Here is a 25,890-nt window from a genome sequence, read left to right as displayed (position 1 = left end):
ATTGAATCAACAAACAGAACATGGTACCAGGAGTAAAAACTCAACTATAAAGCAAAGAAGAAATTGCCGCAAACAACATGGATATAGATAAACCAGAGCGTTTGAAGCTGACTGGGAATGTCGACAGCAACTGGCGTGCCTTCAAACAGCAATTCCAGCTGTATATTGCAGCTATGGGACTGGAAGAAAAGTCGGATGCAAGGAAAGTAGCATTACTTCTTACAATGGCAGGCCCACAAGCTATTGAAGTGTACAATACGTTTGTCTATGACGAGCCGGATGACAAAAGTAAATTGGATAAAGTGCTCGAGAAGTTTGATGCCCATTGCTCTCCAAAGAAGAATGAGACATACGAGAGATATGTATTTCGTTCTCGAGTGCAGCAACAGCGTGAGCCTTTTGATAGTTTCCTCACTGATCTGAAGCTAAAAGCTCAGACATGCAACTTTGGTACTCTGAGGGACTCCATGATAAGGGACCAAATTGTTTTCACTGTGGAGGATAAGAAACTCAGGGAAAGGCTACTGAGGGAAACTGAGCTGACACTAGATGGAGCAATAAGGATCTGTCGTGCAAGTGAACTGTCCCAGATGCATGTAAAGACATTCAGTGAGATGGGGACATACGGCGCAACCAGCGTAAGTGACAGCGCTGTGTGCGTAATTTCAAGAGGAGGAAAAAGACGCACGAAGACACGCCCTGCACAGCAGCAAATGAGCGATGCAACATTCCACTGCAAAAGGTGTGGTTCACAACACGGACCCAGACAGTGTCCAGCGTTTGGTAAGCAATGCTCTAACTGCTATGGCAAGAACCACTTTGCTAAACAGTGTTTCTCAAAAGGAAAAGAGAGAAAGAAAGGGAAAACTGTCACCAACATTTGAGGACGGCAGTTATATGATTTTAACCGTAAACCCAAACAATAGCAGATCAAGCATGATTCTAACTAACCGCATGCACCTAATTTCTAGATGTCTAATCCCAACCCTAACCCCAAACTGAATCTGAAAGTGAATGATTGATTGATTGATTGAAAATTGTATTAACAGTTGATTGAAAATTGTATTAACAGTTTGCAGAATGGGTACAGTTGAAGGAAGGTACAGGTCAATACAAAATCTGAGGATAAAACCAGAAAAAGTTTACATAGGTCCTCCATTTTCAATTCATCAAAACATTGAAAGACATACAGTAAAATATACACTTCTATCCAAAAACATTAATAAATAATTAAACTAGATAAAGTTGGGCAGGTCAGGTTGTGGCCTCCTGGTGGCGCTATAATAGGCAAATGTAAAAAGGGTGCCATTTCTTCTTACCCTTGGATGGCAATTGGATGATTTGAGGCATTTTGTTCCACCTGTTGGTGGCGCTATAACAGGCCAATGTGAAAAGGGTGGGATATATTCCTCAGCCTAGTAGGAAAGTCTGTGAAAGATTTCACGTAAATTGCACGCTGTGTTCATGATTTGAGGCTTTTTGTTCAAAAAGGGCCAATCCTGCAAACTTTGTTAGTCAATTAGGATGGAATATGAAATATCGGACAGATCCGTCGTGAACACATGACTATAGAGATAGTGTGTAACGATTTGTGGGATTTTTGTTCAGAATCTGGAGGAGTAATATAAAGAAAAATGTTTTTCAGACACACATGGACTCACACACACGGACGGACTCACACACGCGGACGGAGTGCAAAACATACTCTCTCCCCATGCCTTCGGCCTAGTGGAGACAATTAACACGGTTAGAAAAAAGGGGAAACGTGTACACTATAGTATAGAAATAAAGAAGGGCAAGGGACTATAGTTGTTTTTTTAAGATTAACACACAGACGCACACATACACGCACGGCACGCACACACGCATGCACGTGCGCACGCATGCACGCACGCACGCGCCCATTACCATCCTCCCGTTGCTGTGCCCCTGTGGAACTTGAGTGTGTGTCAAGCCATTTCTTTGCAGCTATTTTTCTATTTTTAGCGCCCGGAGCTCCGGCCGTGTCTCCCATGCCCGCTTGCCTTCTGTTTTCCCTTCTTCCGCGTCTGACACAGTTAACAGAGTAGTGGGGGTGGGGTGGGGGGGTGGGAGGCAGTGGTGGAAAGCAACTATACGTATACACTTACTTAACTAAGCACTTTTACATTGTGTAAAATTGCATTTCTACATTGTGGGATCAAGTAAAAGGAGGAGAAGGGGGGGGGGGGGGGGGCTGAGAGGTCCTCTGGTTTAGATCTGCTTTCAGTCTAAATCTCCTTGGCCTCTCCACTGCCCGGAGACATATTTATATGTATTTACACAAGCATAACTTGGAATTTTTTTTCTTCCACCCGGAGAGAGCGGGGTGAGCAAAGTCTAAACAAGCTGCCGGCCGGGTTCCCTGTGTGAGGACGCCGTAGACTATCGTACGCAACTTGGCACGGTGTTTAAGATTGTTCTATAGCAGTGGCTCTCAAACGTTTTCATATCAAAGACATGGACATAATGATATATTTGGCTGCGGACCCCACATCCCGATTTTGTGCCCGGGACTGTGGGACATAATTTATTCAAAGATCATCCATAAATAGGATCTATAAGCCCATAGTGCGGCACGAAGTGACACGTTATGAGCTTGTAGATCTGCTATTTTTGAATAGCCAAAGTTATAAAATATGGTTTTAATAAGTGGTTAAAATGATTTTGATGCTAAATTAAAGTGATTTTCTGGTGAATAGCAGATTTAGATTTGGTGTTGCTGATTTAGATTTGGTGAATAGCAGATTTAGATTTGGTGAATAGCAGATTTAGATTTGGTGTTGCTGATTTAGATTTGGTGAATAGCAGATTTAGATCTGGTGTTGCTGATTTAGATTTGGTGAATAGCAGATTTAGATGTGGTGTTGCAGGGGGAAAGAAAGGAGTTAAATAGATCAGTGGTTAGAAAAGTGGGAGGGGAGTGTAAATGGACACTCACAGCCAGGCCTGTAACTCCTGTGAGTGTACAAGTGATCAGATTCTAAAATTGTCTTCTACATCCTGACAGTTTTCTGAAAAAAGCTATGTTTCTATGTCAGTCGTTCTTCAATTTTTCAAAAATAGCAGACCTACAAGCTCCTATGAGCTTGTAGATCTGCTATTTTTCAATAGCTAAAGCATAACATAATGCTAACACCAAAAGGGGTTCCCGCCTAAAATGTTTTTTTTTTATTGTAAATAATTAAAGCCCTACTTGATCATCATACTACAGCGAGCTTGTAGATTTTCTGCTACTTTTTACGTTTTTGGAACTTGAATCGTGAAAAGTCACAGTTTAGGACGTATAGGCTATGAGGTTTCCACTTTCCACCCCGACAGAGACTATACAGTACTCAGGATAAAGCCCTGTGGGCCTCTGGTCAACTCAGTTTACATAGGGGTTAAGGTATTGTCTCTAATACCCATGTTCTGGATGGGCAGTTGAACATGAATCGTTACCATTGAGCAGGAGGTACAGGCCAGGGGTTCCGGGATTTTATCATTTTTGTTTGATCTGTAAGTTAATTGGAAAATCTCAAAAGTGCAACGTGCAGATTTGAAAACAAAACGAAGGAAAATCCAAAACAAACATTCAATCAAGTATAGGCTAATGGTTACAGTAAATACTTGATCAATGCCAAACTTGGTATTTACGTAATAGTGACCGACTGACACATAAAGAAACTGCAAGCAGATGCTGTGTGCGTCCATCTGTTATAGATTCAGTGTATTTTTCTATTTCTTATTTTTGGCATTGGCTTCATTGTTTGACACTTTGAGGGAGCTCTGTAGAATCTCTCTCATGTTTGCAACTAAGACCAGAAACTGAAAAGACAATTCTACTATTGAAGTATTTGTTATGCTGTACAATAGAGTATAAAATTGTATATTTAATTGGATCTGTGCAGCTGTAGCAAAGATTGTTAATTTAGAAAGATTAGAAATTGTGTGCACATCTTTTGCCTGTATTTAGGCCAGGTGCTGCACGTCAAGGCATCAAAGGCAAATATAAAATATTGCCTGATGAGGACCTAACACTCGAAACATTGCAACTTTTTGCCAATTAAATAAAGTAAGTGCATGGACCTCTAAAAACAAGTGTGTGGATGTTCCTTCCTTCCTCCTTCATTTAGAAAGATAGACCATCCCATTTGGATCCACTAGAGGCAAAATGATACACAAATTCTACAAATGGTCTCGCCTACCTACAGTATTCCATTTGACAGCAGGTCTTTCAATCTCCAATGTTTGCTGGCGCTAGATATCGTGAGAGAGTGTGTCGCTGAGACAGAGAAAGGTCCGTAATGAGGTAGATTTTCTCCTGGATTTGTCTCTCTTAAAAAAGCCATGGGTTGAGTGACCAGATGGTAACCGCAAAGTTGCCAGTTCGAACCCGGGCCCCCCCAGAGTTAGTGTCGAAGTGTCCATGAGCAAGACACTAATTAAAACCTCTAATTGCTCCTGATGTGCTGGTTGGTGCCTTGCATGGTTTCCGCCGCCATCGGTGTATGAATGTGTGTGTGTGAATGGTGAATGTAATGCACCATCTATGTAAAGCGCCTTGGATGAAGGCGCTATATAAATGCACCATTTACCATTTATAGATGTAAGCCATATGGAAAGTAAACCAGTCTTTCTTTTTATTTAATTTGTTGTCTTGGCTTGGACTACAGCACACATGGTCGATTTATAGCTTACTTGATGAAGTCATGTGCTTAAAATAGCAGATCTACAAGCTCAAGCTTGTTTCATCGTGCTATTTCCGCCGCGACTACTTCATACGATTAAGTATAGGCTATTAGATCAGGTTACACTTTGGAAAAGCCCCTGAGTGGATCGTGTCTACTGTTGGTTGGTGTTTTAGTGAGAATCAGTTTTATTTCCAAGCCGATAGTTAACCCATTCAAACTTTGTCATTTTGGATTTGAGCTAGAAAGCTAAATAGTTTGGCAGCTATTCAAGAATAGCAGATAAAGGCTATACAAGCTCATAGCACATCACGTCTTAATGACTCCGGTGAGCCTGCTGGGGCAGAACATAATAACACCAACATGTCTTTGTGAGCACATGTGTGCATGCACCGTTAAGCCAGCAGTTGTCAAACGTTTTCATGTCTGGCTGATGCGGAAAATATTTTGTGCCAGGGACCTCCAGAAGCGAAGATTTGAGTTATAAAAAAAAGATTTGCTTTATAAAATAAATTATATATATATTCAAATTTTCACAATCTTTAAAAAAATAGATCCACATGCTGGGCCCTGAAGCCAATCCTGCAAAAGTCTCTAGATTATGTGCTTACACCAGAATGCTGCGTGCAGTACTTAACATCAGTACACATGTTACTAACAAGAATCTGTATGATGGAATGCCAGGACAATGAGACTAGCAGGACACTGCCGCCAAAGACACCAAGATCTGCCAGCCAGCAAACTGGTGCTGTGGGAACTAACATACGGGCACTGATCTCGAGGACGTCCCACATTAGCATATGTGGATGAACTCAAGAGAGACGCTGGAGCTCAAAGCATGCACCAACGAACTGGAGAACCGGGATGACTGGGAATGACGACGGAGGGCTCGTCTGAGGACGACCTAGAGAGAGATCTGGCCTAATTCCATATCCAGTATGGCAATAAGACCCTCCAGTATTTGTTGCTTCAACCACAATAGTGTCCTTATTCCGGGCCATGTCATAATAGGCAAACATTCTGATGATTGTTTTAGCGGTGTATGGGATGGATATTTACGACAAAGATAGTTGGAGTGTATAAAGGGAGGGGGCCAATTTTAGACCTTAAGATTGAGACGTAATATAGGTCACAAACATACTTGCATGTTGTTGTTGCTTTTTAATGACACGGGACACCATGCAGAAATGATATGGAGGAAAACTCCCTTTGATTGAGAATCTGTGGGCTACTCCAGAGTGACAAAGGAGGCTGAAAAAATAATTAGTGAGTCCGCACACCAATTTCTGCTCCCAGACATATCTTTTACTTAAATGAAGTGGTAACGTTTCGAGCCGAAGCACTTCCTCCAGAGTGATCCATATAGCACCAGGCAGCGGCGAGGCAGCGGTGGCCGAACGGTTTGCGGAGCGGTCTTGATATCGGAAGGTCGCTAGTTCGTATCCCCGGACCGGCACGTTAAAATTACCACCGCTGAAGTGCCCTTGGACAAGGCATTGAACCTCTACCATGAAATGTTCTATGAGCAGGGCCTGGCTGTAAACAATTTCATGAGCTTAGTCCAGTTACCCTGGGTAAACATAGTATACTTTTCCTTTCCTTTTACCAATAACCACCACCACAGCTGGGATAATTGTTGTCCCCACACCTAGCCTAGCAGTGTGGCAGAGCTAAACAATAAGGTCTCCTCAAAATACAACAGGACAGCACAGTGTTCTGCCCTGTGGTGCTGGTACACAACACTTAATATCTGTAATGAATAGCACGTGTAACCAATCTATGGTTGAGTATGTTAACATTTGAGATGATTCTACAAATCATCACTGTCGGGGTGGAAGCCTCATTATATATCGTAGTCACGATTCAGTATTCAAATTCAAAAGCAGCAAAAGTAGTACATTGACGAGCTCGAAACGCATACAATGCTTAAGCTTCAAGGCAGCATTATAGGCCTCTCTGAACAAGCCATGTGCAGCACTGCTGTTTGTCATTGTAAGTTGTTGTTTATCGTGTGCTCTTGTTGTACTGCTGTACTGATATGTAGCCCATAGCGCTGTAGGAATGGAAAGGAATGTCCCCCTGGGGGACGATAAAGTCTGCCGCCTAATAAATTACCGGCGATGTATAGTTTTACAACCATGGAGCACTGCATGGCCGTGCAAATACTGGCTGTGTTCAGTAGGCTATACAGTCCAAACCTCCCCAGCCAATGGTCACAGATCAGATGTAAGGTTGCAATGCTTTTTTTTTTTACCCGCGCACACCATCCTTGAATGCTCCTATTGTGTATTTATTGCAGTGTCATCTCTTATATATACAGTACTAGTCCATACCCGTTTGGGAATATGACATACCCAAAGTATGTGCAGAGTTTGCGTTATGTGGTTGTGAACTGTACATGCATTGCAATTGTATCGCTGAACATCCCAAAGTAGTAGTAGCAAACCATTCAGGCGAATGATTTTAATTTTTTTACTTTTATTATATTAATAACACATCACAATATGTAGTGTTATAATGCCTATATATAGGCAACCACACTTTCCAGCCAATCACAGTGCGCAATACATGCAGACAATTCCGTCCCCACATTTTGAGCACACACACACACACACACACACACACACACACACACACACACACACACACACACACACACACACACACACACACACACACACACACAGAAAACTGTTAGGATTTAGAAGACATTTTTAGAATCGCCTCAGGTCTTAATGGCTTATAAAAGAGCAGATTATCCTATGAAGGTAATCATCTGGGAAGGTGCACATCGCTTGAGTGTGTCTGCCAAGCTTGGGCTCGTGCGTGCGTGCATCCGTGCGTGCGTGTGTGTCCGTGCACGTCTTGTGAGTCCGTGAGAGTCCTCAAAATACAGGAAGTCCTTTGGATTTCATATCCTGTCCCGTTGCTGAAAAATTTGCCTGGAGGAATCAAATCAGTCGGTTGATCTCATCTGCATTTCTTTATTTCATTTTGTTTTGTATTGTCAACGAAGGGCAGATAGCTACGGCCAGCCAGGTAGACTTTTCTTAATTCTTACTGTTCACTAGTGCAGAATAGTCTTGATCGTGTCGATCCCTCATGCTGTAGTATTTGTAATCCGGTTTGAAAGTAGATAATCAGCCATTTGTTGTCTTATTACTCACTTAACAAAGCCAGTTAAAATGGCACTATGTGACTTTTTTTAATGGATAAAATGCAATTTTGTCCAACCTGTATGGTAGAGTAGGTTAATAGAATATAATGTATACAATTGGGGTGGTTGTACCGGTATTTCTGTCTCACTGCTCTTCTATTGAGATATTTAGATCATGTCAAAAGATCTGACACGACCGCTATGATGGTCACGATTAAATGTATCTAAAAGTGAAGAAAAGGCCACATAACTCATAGCCACCATGCAGAATCATACAGTATATTGATAACCAATGTTTTGACCTGGAATGGTCTTCATCAGGGATTCAATGTATCCCCTGAGCAATGAGGCCGGCTCTATTAGGTCAATGGTAAAGAATCTCAGCACCGGGTTCAAACCCGGGGTAGCAGAGGAAAGTTACACAGTGCACTGAACTCACTCGCTCGCTCACTCCTTTATACACTTGCCAAGCTAAACTCTACGTGTGTGTTTATGCGTTACGTCGTGTGGATATGTGTGTACCGTGCACTAATGACTTATGTGTACTCTTTTATACACAGTGCTGAGCTTACTGTCAAGCCTCCTCCACGCATTACTCTGTCTTCAAAGTGAGACATTCTGTTAGGAACAGATTGGCTACAGGTCTAAGGATTAAGAATTAAAAATCATTATTTGCGTGCGTGCGCGTGTGTTTGTGTGTGGGTGCGTGCGTGCGCACGCTCGTCACGTGTGTGATTGTTGTTTGCTCTAGCTTTCTTTTGGCTTCACTACAAGCCTCTCCTCCTTCCTTGAATTGAGATCAAGCATTTGGAAAGGGATCAAATTCCTGTGCTGCTGCGCGGCTCACTTGGCCTGACGTTGGATGCAGAGATCTCATGTCTGAGACTCATCACCAGCTGCCTGCTCGGCTCGGACAAGTGCACCCAACTCACTCACTGTGATATTGCGACCAACACAAACGGTTAGAAAATACAAGATAGAAAACACTGTGTTAGCTGCTAACGGTGCTTAATCTCGATGCACTTCCCATCACAGTCAGAACTGCAGCCTCACTCCCAATCTTCCGCCGTAGTCCGAAAACCCACCTCTTCAGACTCCACCATGGCCCGTAGCACTTGCCCTAGCCTAGCCCCTGTACTTTATAGTACACATGTATATTGTATAATATATAATATAGGATAGTATGTATAGTTGACATAGATACTCCACTGTTACGTTCTTAGTTTATACATGATTCATGATAACTACTTATGTGATGTATGCCATGCTTTTGTTTTTGCTTAATGTAAGTCGCTCTGGATCAAGAGCGTCTGCTAAATGCCTAAATTTACACTTCCACTGACCCAGTTGGACAGGGAGACGGGCTGCACGGTGTAAACAGAGCTCAGCAGGAGTGTATAAACGCTCCGCTATGTTAGATAAGACAATTCACACCCCTGCTGTCCTCCATGACAAACCCTATTAGGGAAGTAGTTTCAAACCTATTCGTGCCAATTAAGGACCCCCAAATTGATCTATATTTGGCCGCGGACCCCCATTGGAAAATGTTTTGTGCCAGGCAGGGACCCTAGAAGAGGTTTGTGCAAAAAAGAAAGAAAAGAAAGAAAATCTAAAGAAATCAAAAGTTTCCAAACATTTTTTTATATTTAGAAAATAGCAAATGTACAAGCTTGTAGATCTGCTTCTATATAGAAGCTTTTTTATATAGAAGAATATAGAGAGAGAGCCATGAACGTTGAAGCGCTTAAAGTGCTTAAAATTATTGTGATGTCGATGTGCATCACATTGTGATCTTGTAGATCAGATCTGCTATTTTCAATAATTCTTAAACATTTTTCTTTAATATGGAAATTATTTGATTGAAAAGTTATTTTGGTTTATTTTTTAACTGTTTAGACGCTAGGGATAGATGCGGTAGGTGGCGAGTGCTAAATGTGCAACATGAGCAGAGAAGAAGAGGTCTTGGTGTTGTGGCTGAAAGTTAAACTATTCAAACCCCCAGCTCTGCTAGCGATGCGATCATTGTTTGGATTAGTGGGAGCTTGAATTAATGTTTTATTAGGCTCCGATCATGCCTACTTAATCTCATTATGAGCCATAATGTCAATAAAGACGGCATGCAGGCTCTGGATCAACGCTAATTTATCAAATCTCAGGATCTCGTCCCTGGCTACCTGTGCAAAGGTACATTAATCTCTTTATCTCGGGCATGGCTACAGAGGAGTTAAAAACAAATCTTTTAAAATAATATATAATATAAAAAAGGGATATTTACATGGGTCCTGTTTGGGAAACAGTGGATTAACCAATGCGGGCGGCTCTCTCTGTCTGTCTCATTCTTTACGCTCTCTGACACGCACGCACGCACAGACTCACGCACACACGCACACACACACACACACACACACACACACACACACACACACACACACACACACACACACACACACACACACACACACACACACACATAACTGAACACGGCTGTCTTCTCACTGTAGGAGAGGCCTAATCGGCAACAGACAGAGAGATCTGGCAAACGGAAATTAATGTTTACTTTTCAGGCGTCTCTATTTCAGGCTGCTCTCTTTACCCCTCATTGTTGAGAAAACATCCCAAAGTGGAACGTGAGAATGATCAACTAAAGCTCTGCTGGTAGAGAAAACCCCACGGTTCGGTTCCGTAGTGTCCTTTAAATGAAATGTGCGTGGAGAACTTGTCAGAAATCAGTGGGGGAGGAGGGATAACGGACCACTGTAGTTATTTTCATATTCTGCTCTAAAGGTTTCACAGTGTGTACACTACACACGCACATGGACGCACACACACACACACACACACACACACACACACGCACACACACGCACGCGCACACACACACACACACAAAGATGAACATACAATCACAAACAAATATGCACTAATAGGACACATACTTAAATTACCAGGCAATTCATGGCAGATTTCGCAGGTCAGCAATTGCCAACCTGGGGTATTATGCAAAAATGATTGTAACATGATGATGATAAGATCCAAGCACTGTTCCCGTTTGAATCAGCACCAGGAAGCCATCGTTGACTAATAGTGCATGAGGGTAACACAGTAGTCTGCTGTATTAGTACGGCAGGAGGCCTTTGCTTTATCACACACTGCAGCGACGTCTACACACAATAAACTACAACACTGCCCATGCCCTAGGTGGGGTTTCTGTGTGGAGTTTGCATGTTCTCCCTGTGTCCCCTAGGGTAGGTACCCACACGAAAAACATTCAGTAATGCTGGTCTCTATACTGCCTCTCCCTGGTGGAGATGAAAGGAACTGGTTGGAATAACGTGTTCCTTCCACGCGCTACGTCCAACCAGGGAAACTCCCCCCCTGTCAGGTGTAAAGGAGCGGCTTGGACTCCTCATGCATAGAAGGAACGCAGGTCAGTCCGTTGCTCTCCCCAGGTTGGCAGTGGGAGTGTAGCGGCCAGGATTACATTCGATAATTGACACTGGGTGACAAAATCAACAACAACAAAAAAACGACCATGTAGAACAGTGGTTCTCAACCTGTGGGTCAAGACCAGGATTACTGCATATGTTTGTGAGTGTACCTACCACCCTAGGGGACACGGGGAGTTTGAAGTTACAATGGGTTTCTATTATATAGGAATCAATATCAAAGATCTAAATACTGAATCAAGCAACTTAAAAACTGGGTTCTGGGGTGAAAGGCAAAAGCCTGAGGAAACATGTTTGAAAGTGAAATACTCCTTTAAAAGTGATCGGTTTCTCTGCAGGCTGCAGCACACTGCATCCCCCTCCTCAGCACAGGTCATACTCTGTAGAATAAGGTTATGAAAAGTTGTTGAAAGACGCGCTGAAGGTGGTCGCTGTTGGCGACATGTCTGCCAAGGGTAGACTAGAAACATCCAGAAACATATTTCCCAGTGATTCGGTTAAGTCACCTGGAGAATCATTCCACTTTGATGTCCAAGCGGGGGAACAAAGAATGTCCAAATGAGACCAATGAGGGGGACGTTTTAATGCAGTCCGGAAAAGCCTCACGTTCACTGTTTTGTGAAAGAATGTCTAGGACGGGAAGTCAATAGAGGTAATCTCATCAACAGGTATAATAAGTAAACCACACATGGTATAACAGAAGGGCCAAATCCAATGAATGCAACACTGAAGCTGCGGAGACTATATATATGTTTGCCAGTAAACTGTAAAGCTGCTGCTGCATCTTGTGTCATAGTTTGTGATACAGTATTCGTATTTTGTTTCTTTCATGTTGTGACTGTTCTGTTTTCTTAATTAGCCTCAGGGCTTTATTGTGGTTTGATGTGCTTTTCATATATATAAGATTTCATATAGCACATGTCTGGTGACATCTACATTCATGTTGGGGGCTAGACCTGCGTGGAAAGGAACAGAAAAATGATATGACTGATGTTCACTTCAAAGCAGTTGGTGTGTAGGTTTGTCAGCTGTTTATAGCATATCGTTGCTGTTGGGCAGAAACCTCTTATCTCTATATATTCTAACTCTGCGTTTCTTTTCTTAAATGAACGCCCTACTTGATCAAACTTACGGCGGCACACAGAAGCACCAAATGTAGCAGATCCCGAGCTCCAAATGCGGCGCAAAGCGACACGGTTTGAGTTTGTAGATCTGCTACTTTTGCTGTTTTCGAATTTGAATCCTGAAAAGTAGCAGTTTTGGACAAGAGACGATATATATTCCCCAGACACATCAAGGTGGAGATCTGTGATTCTCTCTCGCTCTGTGTACACTGTACACGAGGCTACCTGTACACTGTACACTGTACACTGTACACGAGGCTACCTGTACACTGTACACGAGGCTACCTGTACACTGTACAGGTAGCCTCGTGTCACCAGACTTTCCACCTTGGAGGAAAGTTCAGCGTCGCTTTGTTTTGGTCCCCCCTGATTTGTTTTTTGTCTCGCCAGTCGCTACGAGTTGGAGTAAAAGATGGATATACAAACAAAGTATTCCAATAAGTACTTGAACTTGTCGGGTTCATACGGCTTTTATTCGGTATGCCCTTTGATCACGGGGAATGTTTGTGGTTTCCTGCCTGAAGACTACAAACCAGTGACTACAACATGACATAGGTTACCATCCGCTCCCGACCGGATCATAAAGGTGAAAAGGAATGCTTCCCAGGCTACTCTCCATGTGTATGTGTATGATCCTTCATCTTGAGCCGGAGATGCGAGTCGATAGGAAGTACGTAAGATAGGATGTGATTATAGAGGGTATGCACATGCATAAAGTGAGTGGAAAAGTGAGTTTAACGTCGTTTGATGCAATCGGATAAGACTTTTCTGTTTGGATGTATGGGCTGTCAAAGCCAGAAAGTAGTTTTTTGCCACTCAGTAGGCGTTCCCACATAACTACCGGGTATGATGATGATGTCACGCACATACCCTGAGTCTATAGGAAGCATATGACACCCTGCATTGGTGGTAGTCAAACAACCCTATCAGTCATTACACGGACCGAGGTAGTGCACTTCAGTAGAGGCCAGCCCCTTCCCCCAGCGCTGTCATATTATGTCACAGATTTCCATATTCAAACCAGGTGGACGAGACACTGTGTTTCAGAGGATGTCCTCCTCTGGGACCTGACAACGTGCAGCTTTGATTTTGCAATGGTCAAAAAAAGAAAAAAGAAAAACATCACAGGTTCTGCCATATAGCCCCAATCTAACCTTTAACCAATGCAATCCTATAGTAGAAAAGAAATCGCCCTGTGTGCATTTGGCCCCACAATGTGAAGCCCCACAATGCATGTGAGCTTGCAGATCTGCTATTTTTGGCAAATGTTTGCCTATTTTCGCCAATTGTTTGTTTGTTTTAGACTCACAATGTCATCGCATACTTGACTCTTGACTCCGTCATGTCTAACGGTCTAATTAATTGCAATAGTTCACTTGTTGTCAGTTTTATGCCAGAAGGTGATTTTTCTTACTTATTAGCACAGGTGTGACGCTGCAGTTTTGGTACAAAGCACGCGGCATCCAAGATAAAGCGTGAAGTTTGGAAACGGAGTGGTGGATGTTAACCATGACATTCCAAAGATGTCTAAAGCATCAAGGGCTCGCTCCTCCAACGCAGCCCATGAGGAGGGGGAGAGGAAAGAAACCTCTTATCTCCATATTTTAACTTTTCGTGTGTTTTCTTTCATTAATCAACGCCCTACTGGATCATACTACAGCGGCAAAACAATGTAGCAGATCGAAATCCAGTGCGAAGCTTGCACATCTGCTACTTTTTGGAATTTGAGTCCTGCAAAAGTACGTTTTGGACATATGAGGTTTTCACCCAACAGAGGCGAAAGGCAAAATGGATAGCGGCCTGGTTCACAAGTTCAAGCCTCCCTCTCGTTACAGGCCTCACAGATGATTTAAAGAGCATGCGGTAAATTCTAAGTTTGAGACACGGTAGCACTCCACATTCAAACTCACTTGTGGTAACTACTATGTATACATTCACTTGGGTACTGTACATTTTTGGAGATATGTCGTTTTTTGTTTTGATATGATATGATATAGTACTTTATTTATTTAGTTTGCACTGAAATTTGTCTTGCGACCCAGAAGCCTTGTATGCGAGTGGAATCCCTATTCTGAGGAAAAGTGGCGCTTAAGCTTGTGGATGTGCTGCTTTCGATGCTTTGAGTGATGCTGTAGTGTGATCAAGTAGGGCGTTAAATTTACGAAAAAACACAACATGTAAAAATGTGGAGATAGGAGGTTTCTGCCCGACAGCAACAATGTGTAGAAATTGAACACTGACCACTTTCCCGACACATCGAGTATGTCGAGAGCTCACTCTCGTAGACAATGGAAGAGCATCCTCCAGCCATGGCAACCCGATAAGTGAGTGGTTAGGGAGCGGATACCCCATGGCTTCTAATACCCGCTTCTATGATGGCAGCGAGTCACTGGTTTTTGATTCCTGGCTTGCCGAAACCATTGGCTGGCATCCTCTACTCGTTGCCGGTGTTTCCTGTTTCTCCCTTCTATAAATCTATCAAAACAAAATCTCCACAAAAAATTACTTCAAAAAGAATATTATCCAACGGCCTACGTAAAGTATGTTTAATCACAATTTTAGAGATTTACAACCTACAAACTGACAGATTGTGTTCCTCCCCACCAGTTTTCATTTATATCTGTTAAAGCATCGTGCACCAGGCTATCGTAGAAAAGAATTTTTCAAATGTCATGCCGACCTCTTCCCAATTCTCCCCATATGCACTCTGCAGCAGTGGTTCTCCACCTGCGGGCATTGCTAATGGGCACCCAAAATAATTGGCACAACTTTCCTCTGGATTTGAACCCGGTTTCCTGTGAAACTGCCATAATACCATTGAGCCAAAAGAGCCTGCCTGCTTGCTCAATGCATATATTTAATCATTAGGGGACGCCCACTTTGAGAACCAGAGTGCATCAGAGGCTACAGATTTTAAATGGCAAAACAACTATGTTTCTCTCTCTCTCTCTCTCTCTCTCTCTCTCTCTATCTCAGCTGCTTTTGCCAGCAATAATTGCTGATGGAGAATGCATGGTACCTTTAAAGGAAATACTTGCACTCAGACCTTTCCGTTTGCCAAGTATGAGGTTCATTCATGGTAGTATTTGTGTTGGCCCCGGGGCACTGCAGAGGCAACCCAACATAAAGGGTCGCCTGACATATATGGACATACAAGACAACACGTGTTGTGCAACCGTAAATACTGTGACAGATGATTAGACAGCCGCCCCAGATGTGCAACCCAATGCCGTTCAGTCAAATTAGTGTGATTTTGTTTTTCGCCGTCAGGCGAAAATGTCTGTGTGTGTGTGCGCGTGTGCGAGCGTGCGTGCGTGTTATTCTTGTGAGGGTCAAATGTCCCCACTAGTACAGTAACATTTGAGAGCCAGACATTTGTGAGGACAATTTTACTGGTGTTCACAAGATAAATAGATGTGTTATGGTTTGGAGTGTTAGGCTTATACAAATAGGAATTCAGGTTAGGATTAGACATTTTTAGATGTTAGGTTTATGGGTTAGGATTAGACATTTAGTAGTTAGGTTTTAAGGGTCAGGCAGTTTTGCTTGATTTATATTGTTACATGCAGCGAAAACATGCCGATCTACGAGCTTGTGTGAGCTCGTAGATCGGCTATTTTTCGCACCGTAAAATGTTGATGTCTCTGTGTGTGTGCGTGTGTGTGTGTGTGTGTGTGTGTGTGTGTGCGCGTGTGTGTGTGTGTGTGTGTGTGTGTGCGTTGTCCGCCAAAACTACACAGACAGAATGATGAATGGCATTGAACTTCAACTAATAGTGAACATATGCAGGTAATTGCTCAGATCAACAGCAATCTTGATTCGATCAGACTGGCCTAATATTGCCAAAAAATATGAATGAACAGCCACTATACCCCTCCAACTCCACTCAAGTAATTGTATTTCCTTTTGGCTCATTCTTTCTATCATAGACGACAACTATGTCTAAATATAGACTGTACAATGTCAACATTCTGGCGCCCCATAAACAACCAAGATTTTAATTACACAACCACTGTTTCCTCTTAGTTTGTGTGTGTGTGTGTGTGTGTGTGCGTGTGTGTGTGTGTGCGTGTGTGTGTGTGTGTGTGTGTGTGTGTGTGTGTGCGTGCGTGCGTGTGTGTGTGTGCGTGCGTGCGTGTGATGGCGAGAACAAGAACGTATGTGCATACTGCATGTGTGTGTGTGCGTTCGTCCGTCCGTCCGTGCGTGCGTGTGTGTGCAACTGAGCGTGCATGTGTGCATGCATGTTAGAATGTGTGTGTGTGTGTGTTTCTCTTCCAGCCAATGAAAATACAAAAGATGCCAAAGCAAATGCATGGATCCATGTGGAGGCAGAAAACAAAACAATATATGTAAGTTAAATACATCATTTGGTCTCTTAACTATAGTCTAGAGAAAGGACTTAAGTATAACTAAACATAGGCAAAAAAGATCTGCGAAAAAGGAGGTTTTGGCCGTGAGAGGGATGAGATGTCACCGGGTTGACATGGACGGATCTCTGAAAGCCCAGCAGTTACTCCACAAGATGCATGTGGTGCTGTTTGAGGCCAGACCGCTGAAATAACAGCCGGAGAAAATGAATGTTCTTCTTATGGGTTTTTTATTGCGCCCGATGCACTTTCAACATCAACTATTTGACCACCACGGAAACGAGCTGTGAGGCAATCACAGCGAGTGAAACTCGACTGCAAAGTCAAATTCCTCAGTGTTAATTTAACTCCGAGACTGTGCAAAAGGAACCGAACGGACTCCGTGTCGTAAAACGAACAGTGTGGCATAGCGTCCGTCAGTCGCAGCTTTACATGCCTGTTTGTCTGTTCCCTCTCCATTTGTCATTCTTTCTTTCTCTCTCTCTCTCTATCACACACACACACACACACACACACACTTTGTCTTTTCATCTCCTTACAAAGGCATAAGTCAAGTCTGCACTCACGTGTGTCCCTCCACCTACGAAAGCAATGCACACATGCAAACACACACACACACACACACACACACACACACACACACACACAACCCACACACACACACACTATACATTCAAACACATGCAAAACCAGCATAAACACCGGCAGACACATGAATACACAGAGGTCCAGTAAAAATGCACAAACACAAACACATTTGAGCAAATATCCCGTAAATGCACAAGATGAGAGCCTTCTAAAGCTCACTTGTACTGTGAATACACTGGCAATGTTCCATGTTGGTGTCGTCATGTGGGAACAGGAGACACTGATTCCTGTGTAGAATGTTCTTCTGTAAATGATTGGCCCCACTCTCGAGCTATAGTATCATTTACCTAACTCACTATGCTTCACAACAATGACAACTATAACTTTATTCGCGAGAACAATGATAGATCGATTGAACAAACGGATGATCGAACGAACTATTGTTCTGTCCGTCTGTCTGTCACACATCTACTGTGGTGTATGATTCATGGTTACATAAGTGACAAGTGTGTCTTTCCCTAAACATGCAATGACCTCAACATATCAACGGCGTTTCACTTCCAATGGCATGCAGTGCAGGAGGCAGATTTATTCCCTTCTCCATACCATAAACACAATAAAACCCCTCTGTGTTAACGGGTCCGTTGGCTACACTCTGTGAACCTTGCTGGCGTGAAAAGGATGTTTCAACATCACGGCTATAGGAACACACTAACACAGCAATGAATCCATCCTATACCGTATCTTACCTTACACGAACCACAGTTTCAATGTGTCGGCTATTGAGCGGAGAGTGGATTGCAACGTTTAATGTTTTTATTTTGTTTTTATTCTTTCTGTAAATTAATGTACAGTACGTGTTTGTTGTATAGGACAGTCATGCTAAAGTATAGCCGATCTATAAGCTCGCAAGAACGCATCTGATTGTGAGCTTGCAGATCTGCCGTTTGCAATATTTGAAACATTCTGTAAGTGAAAGTGTGTCTGTGGGTTTTATCAACATTGAAGCAATGAAAAGTATTAACAAGAGCTTGTGACTAAATAATAACGGCATTGAATCCATTGAAACACGTCTGAAAAGTAAGGGTTTTGGTCTGAACATACAACCCCCCCCCCCCCCCCCTTCCCGACAGTGGCATAGTGAAACACATCAGCGCTCTTCCCTGGATTATAGTGTTTTTTTAAAACACCCAGAGGAGCAATATAAAGACCACAGTCCAAATGGTACAACTGAGTCTGATAGCCCTAAAGCTGAAGCTGTGCTGTCAATGGACCGTGGGGAAGTAACGCGACGGTACGACGTACAATCCTGAATGCTAATTTGACTGTTTTCTGTTATTGTGGGGAAGGCTACTTTGTACGAAAGCCCTCCTCACAATAAGGATGCTGGGACTGAAGTGGTTTAGTCCTGTGTACAAGTGTAGCTTTTGTAGCACGTGTAGCTTGTAGATCGGCTGTTTTTCTGCCTGTTTTCTTACATGCCTGGGAAATCTTGAAAATGTCTAACTTTTAATACAGCATGTACTTTTGAATACATAAATGTTTATTTGTTGCAGTTTGAGTGTGCACCCTGAGACTGGGAGGTCGGTGTTGGATCTCAGGCCGGGTCACATGGGATCCGGTGCCGAGTCCCTGCTTTGCACTCAGCAACAATTGGTCCCTGAGACATAGTAGCATCTTGTCCAAGGGGTGTACTTGTGTAGGGGATGCTCCGATAATCGGCCAGCGATCGCTGATCGGCCATATCGGCCAATATTCACTCTAATCGGTAATTGGCATTTACCCTATCTGTGATCTTTTACACCATTTAAGTGGTATAAATGTCAATCAGATATATAGTATAATAACAATCGGTGATCGGTATCGGTCCCAAAAGACCTGATCGGAGCATCCCTATATGACTCACACTACAGAAACAGGAGATAGGCTCAGCAAGGCTTACTTATTCCAAGTCTTTAACTCAAGTACAAATTTGATCTGAGCAACTGAGTAAAGAAGGCACTGGAGCAACTTGGACGATTTGAGCCACATTGAGTTTCGATTACAGATTACATCTTCATCAGGTCATGGTAACTTGATCTGAGCAACTTTCGCTTGTACTTCCACAACTCAGGATTTTACTGTGTTGGACTTAAACTGGTGGGAAACGTTGGTGTGTGTGTGTGTGTGTGTGTGCGTGCACGTGCGTGCACGTGCGTGCACGTGCGTGCGTGCACGCTTGTGTGCACATGTGCGTGTGTGTGTGTGTGTGACACTGAGAGAGGCAGGGGGCGAGTTGATTGAAGCAAGCTGCTCCCTGTCATACACAGCCACCACGCAGCCAGAATCCAGAGTGTTCGTTTAACCCTGAGAGACAGTAGGGAATGGACCCTTAGGGGGCCGTGGTTCTGGGGAGTTGATGGGGCAGTTTGACCCCGTTGATCAGGCACACTCGTGAGAAGCCATTTCCCAGGCACACGCACTCTCACACACACACACACACACACACACACACACACTTGCCGAAACACGGACAGTGAGAGAAAAAGAGAAAGAAACAGCCGTGGGAAAAGAGAAGGAAACTTAGGTATAGGAAGGGGGAGAGAAAAAGAGAGAGAGGAGGAGGGGTGGGGTGGGGGGGAAGGAAAAACAACAGTGAACAGAACAAGAAAAAAAAAGGATCAGGGAAATCATCATACCTTTCCACCAGCGCATGTGGACCCATGCCAACTATGTGTCCAATAAAGTGCCTTGCTAAAAATAAGTCTCCTGAGTATGTTTTGGTAGTAAAGATTTCACACAAAGACTCTTTCCTCATATTCACACTCACAAGCTTACAAAGACCAAATACCCTGACACTCTGATACACCCGACGGTTACAAAACAATAACTGCTCTGTTAATCATTTGATATTGGTGGTGATACACACGTCGCTACACCCTTTTGTTGGTGGTTATTAATCCGTGGCAACGGCGCACCGACACAGTTTCAAGGTGACTGAACGGGTGTTTGACCACATTGAAGACCACATCATAGAAGACCCGCAAGGGAAATCAAGCTGGGAGAAGTCAACCAGCATTATCATCTCTGTCGGCTGGAAACCTCAGATGTCCAAAACTGGAACGGCAACAGCAGTGTAATGACGAGAAAATATTCTAAAAAGGAAAAATAAAGGGGGGTAGCCCAAACTACAAGCTCTCACAGTCACAACACGTCTTATCGCGGACTCTCGATGCGTCGTACATAGGTTTTCTATCTATACATGAAAAACTGAAAGAAGCAGTATATGGACATATGAGGTTTTCATCTGCCAGGAGCGACAATCCACTCCACGTTCCCCACTTTGATCATCGCTGAACCGTTGAGTAGCCTAAACAAATCACTGCTCCACTGGACGTGTGCATTGGCCAGCAGCCAGCGGACACACTGAACACACGTTGCTATATGGCCATACACTGAAAATAACTGATTGTGAGCTAATAACCAAAACCTGATGCACGTGGATCGTGGACATAAGCAAGTTATATGGGGGAGGGGTACTTGAAAGTTGAAGTGTGAGGACCAATGTCCTAAAGTGATATACACAAGTTACATTGTAACTTCCCTCAGCCTGCATTTCTTCCTCTGAGACTTTGGGGGTAGAGAGATGAGATTAGATACAAAGTGAAAGTGAGAATGAGATGGAGAATGAGCAAAAGTGAGAGCGAGACGAGATACAAAACAGATGATCCGCTGTGGCGACCTTAATTAGCCCCCGGAAGAAGATAGACGAGATACAAACGTGACAGAATGCAATTTCACATTCTCTCAGCTCCCTCGTCCCACACTCTCACAATAACACGGGAGACACATGACACGTACCTCCGTTCTCCACACGACATAGGCGTGCGAGCTGACCTGCGGCGCCTTCTTCTGCAGCCACCGGAGGGGCGACAGGAGCGCGCTGGCGCTGCCGTGGTGCGAGGAGGCGCCGCTGCCGCCGGCGGCCGCACTGCTCCTCACCAGGTATGGCAGATCGCCGACGGTGTAGCGCTTACCGCCGATGGCGCCCCCCCCTCCTCCTCGCACCACCTCGTAGTCAAAGTGGAAGCTGGAGGACGGAGAGATGTCCGAGGGGATGGAGGGAGAGGACACGGACACGGACAGATGCTGTTTGAGACTCAGAGTCACCGGAGCCTTGGAGGAGCGGGATGGTGTGACCGCTTTCACGTTCAAGCGCTCTGCAGGCGACAATAACCAGAAGAAGATATATAGCCCACTTTGTACTTATTAGTAGCAATAGGCCTATCACAATACCGTTGGTGTCGGGAAGAAACCTCTTATCTGCATATTTTAACTTTTTGTAGTTTTTTTAACGCCCTATACTTGGTCCTTCTGCAGCTGCACACAAAAGTATCGAAAGGTAGCAGATCGGCAAGCTCACATCACAATTTGAATCCTGAAAAGTATAATAGTTTTGGACAAAATTAGGTCCGTCCCCCCCCCTAAATGTGTACAATTAACCTAGCAGATCTACAAGCTCACAGCGCAGCAGAATTATATCAAATAGGCCCTGGTATGTTAAACATAAAGCTGTCAAATGATTGTAGTGGAGTAAAATTACATGCCTCTGTCATGTCATGTGGATGTTTTATAAAGTATAAAACATTTGGAAAACTTGGTTGTTTGTTTGTTTGGTTGGTTGGTTGGTTGGTTGGTTGGTTGGTTGGTTGATTGATTGATTGATTGATAGTTTGCAGAAAAAAGCACAGGAAAGTTTCATACAAGGTCTGCTAAGAGGATTTAAACCCAAGAAAGCCTATTGGCTTGTTTCCATTGGGCCCCAATGGAAACAAGCCAATAGGCTTTCTTGGGTTTAAATCCTCCCTAGAGCTAGAAGGAGCTAGCTCTAGGGTATACTTCATACAATTCATCGAAAAACTCAAGTAAAGCCTCTCAAAATTGTACAGTAGGCTACTTACTTAGCCTACTTGAGTAGCCTATTTCATAGCCTAATGAAGTTACTTTCCATTTCCACCACTGAGTACAAGTCAACAACAACGCACCTGCGGTCAACCCGTGGCCGTGTCCAAGTGGCACGGACGCGGACTGCAGCGACGCGCCGGTCCCACTCCCGGTGGTCACAGCAGGCATCCCTAGCTCTGACCCCGCGGTGCCACCACCACAGTGCCGGATGATGGCAGGGTCCAGGCTCCTGGTCTGGCGGAGCCTCCGCTTGGTGATGGCTCTGCCGGCAGGAGATGAGGAGAACACGCTGTTTAGAACAGACATAGCAGCAGCGCTCCCGTACCGTCCGATCCCCCAATTCAAATCTCACAACATCGGGCACAAGCCGTCCTCCTCCTCGAAATCCTCCTAAAACTCCAAAGTTAAACACAACATGGTCCGTTTATATTCCTATCAGAAGAAACCGATCGGGTTGAGACTTCGCTGTATAGTCCATTCGGAACTTCTTGCAGGGTTGGAATGTTTGTAGTCCACAGAGAGAGAAGGGAGAGCAGAGCGCGCAAGGCAGTCTGTTTCTCCCACGTTCCTCTGCACGTTTCTGCTTCCCAAACTGGAGGATGGTGTCATTGCTGGGAGGTGTAGTGGAGTACCGTGTGTGTGTGTGTGTGTGTGTGTGTGTGTGTGTGTGCGTGCGTGTGTGTGTGCGGGTCACAGGGGGTAAAGGGGTGGGCCGTTTACACTGTAAATGAATGCATACTATAGATTAGACACTGTTATGCATAGTAATACAAAATACATAGTAATATTGATATTGCTCCCCCATCATTGCGCAACCACCTCATGTAATAGAAATGTATTATAAGGTCAAGTAGTCTCTCTCTCTCTCTCTCTCCCCCCCTCCAACTTGAAGTTCCAGATATAGAATGTGTATCAGTGTATGCATTGTGCATTGTGCACATACCACCAACATATAAATCAATGCATGATAGAGAGAGAAGAGAGAGAGAAAGAGAGTATAGACCAGAGACTATAGACTATATGGATGCAACAGTTAACTAAACAAACACAATCATAATTGTGCTTTTTTTCTGCAAAATAATGTGAAAATTGCAAGGCCTTGTGTGTTGCTATTTTTGCACACACCTGTTGTAAAAAATAACAAGGCTTAAGTGGTTAATCAAAATGATCAACATAGTTAATACAATAAATACAATAAAAACGATTAGACTTTTTGGCGAATATTCGATGGATCTAAAAAAGTAATGGATGGAACATCTCTAAGAAAATAATATTGTTGCGGTCCTATAGACTATACCATGCAGACAAGGCATAGCCTACTGTTGTGTACTGTATAGACTACAGGCCATCGGGCTATGCATAGAGAGTAGAGACATTAAAGAGATGGAACAATCAGACAAGAATGCAGGCAGACATCAAAGCAGAGAGAGAGAGAGAGAGAGAGAGAGAGAGAGAGTGAGTCCAGTCCAGTTATGAGAATGTATAGGATAATTAATCCCTGTCTCATGCTAATCCACCTCACTGTCTGGAAAGTATAGGTCTATATCCGCAAAGATTATAATTCTGCTATAATTATAACCGGCACAATATGCGTGTGACTGTGTGACATGAGATATAATATAGTGGCCGGCGGCCGCCTTGTAATACACCTGTGGCTGTGTCACACCCCACCAAAGACTATATACATCACACATTTGTTTAGTCAGATGTCTGCTGGCATATATATATATTTTTTTAAGAATGTGTCTGTGTATGCGTGCGTGGCATGCATGCATGTGCATTGCTGTGTTCTGAAGTGGTTAGTCGGAGTGTCCGCCCTGAAACTGGGAAGGTCGGGGGTCGATCCCCGGCCAGGTCATACCAAAGACTGTAAAATATGGGACCCAATGCATCCTGCTTGGCACTCCGCATCAAAGGTTGGATCGGGGGGGTTAGATCAACTCTCGAGAACAAATGCGAGAACAAATCTTGCATACAGCAATGTATGTGACAAATAGTATAGGACTTTAACCTTTTAACCTTTTTTTCTTCAAAATCTTTGGTTTTCATCGTGATACTGATGAATAGGAACTTTTACATTAGTTCCATTGGTCCGCAAGCCATATAGAACACAATCATTTGAATGATCATTACAATGAAAGTGCTCATAAAATGCACGTGGCCCACCCATCTGACGACCCTATACACACTCAGGTGGTGAGATGGGTGGGCTGCGACGGCCTCGAGGCCTTTTCTGATCCAGAAAGGGCACTGCAGGCGTATAGGCTATACTTGCATATTCTTTTTGTTCGTTTGTATGTAAAGCATGCTTTTCAACTGTTTTTTATTTGTATGTGTGTTTTTGTTTGTATAATCCAGAGTGTTCATTTAACCCTGGGAGTGGTGTCACTTTATGGGGGCATTTTTCCACACTATCGGAGTCAAGATTTAGCATTCTGAATTTCAATGCGTAGAGTAGCTGTGTGAAAGTATGGGAAACATGAACTGAGGCAGCAGGAGACTGGGGAGGAATGGTGGGGGTCGGGGTATATGTGTGTGTGCGTTGGGGGGGGGGGGGGGGTGTCTGATAAAGGAGCTTATGACACACACACACACACACACACACACACACACACACACACACACACACACACAGGGTGACACAGCACTGATAACAGCTGAGATAGATTTGGACCTGTCTAAAAACAGGCAGGGGGTTATCCACTCAATCCAAACAGAGAGAGGGGGGGGGGGGGGGGATACAGCAGAGAGACAGACATGGAGACATAAACGATTTACACATGTGGTCCTCCTAAACATCACCACAATGCAATGCAAGATAAACAAATATGCGGTGGGGGTCGATAATACAGTAAATAAAGCACTGTATTAACCATATACTATATCTATATGGAACTTGGGCTAATGGGAGCTTTACCCATTAGCCCTCCAGAATGTCGCCAAAATGTGTTGTTCCCTGCATGGGTGACAGTCTTGCAGTCAAAGTGACATTTAGTCACATTTAAAGGACAACTTTAGTTTTTTTCAACCAAGGTTCATGTTTTAGGTTGTTATGAGAGAAAGTAAAAGATCTACTGAATGTGAAGGTATAGCCTACTGGGGGGAAGCCACACTGTGTGTCATAGGCTCAATATGTCAGTTTGACACATTCAGTAGATCCCGTGATCTTTTGTGGCCAAATGTAATTTCTTGGGGTCTAGTAGGACTATAGTAAAGAATAAAAAAATGAATCGTTTAAATTTTGTAAATTCTGTCAAAAACAGCTAAAATCCCACTCACCTTTTACTTTCTCTAATGGCAACCTAAAACATGAACCTTGGTTGAAAAAAACTAAAGTTGTCCTTTAAACACATTTAGTTCCAAGGAACTCATAGGCTCGTAGGCTAAATATTCTCTACATCTTCATTGAGGAGAGTTCTTCACAAGAGTATAACCCTGAGATCACATCATATTGACATATGACATCAGTCTTTAAATGCACGGTGGAACCGAGAATATGAATTATTCACAAAATGTGAAAATATTCACACACTAAAATATGTGCTATTATGTGAATCATCACACATAGACCCT

At 43.5% G+C, this 25,890-nt stretch overlaps 1 protein-coding gene across 1 annotated transcript in view; it reads right to left on the bottom strand.

The window, feature by feature from the left end:
* LOC308311945 (rho GTPase-activating protein 6-like) overlaps positions 1-22,845 on the bottom strand; it is a 144,284-nt gene extending 121,439 nt beyond the window's left edge. Inside the window, exons 1-2 of the mRNA XM_080758754.1 lie at positions 22,398-22,845; positions 21,214-21,572 (exon numbers count right to left, since the gene is read on the bottom strand). Coding sequence (XP_080614880.1) covers positions 21,214-21,572; positions 22,398-22,623 — 585 coding nt within the window. The 5' untranslated portion in view covers positions 22,624-22,845. The remainder of the gene's footprint in view (positions 1-21,213; positions 21,573-22,397) is intronic.
* Positions 22,846-25,890: the final 3,045 nt, after the last annotated feature.

The sequence above is a fragment of the Protomyctophum bolini genome (assembly GCF_963924005.1).
Source record: "Protomyctophum bolini genome assembly, chromosome: 24".
Classification (NCBI taxonomy): Eukaryota; Metazoa; Chordata; class Actinopteri; order Myctophiformes; family Myctophidae; genus Protomyctophum; species Protomyctophum bolini.
Note: the sequence above shows the minus strand (reverse complement) of the source record. Positions and strands in the feature narration are given on the sequence as shown.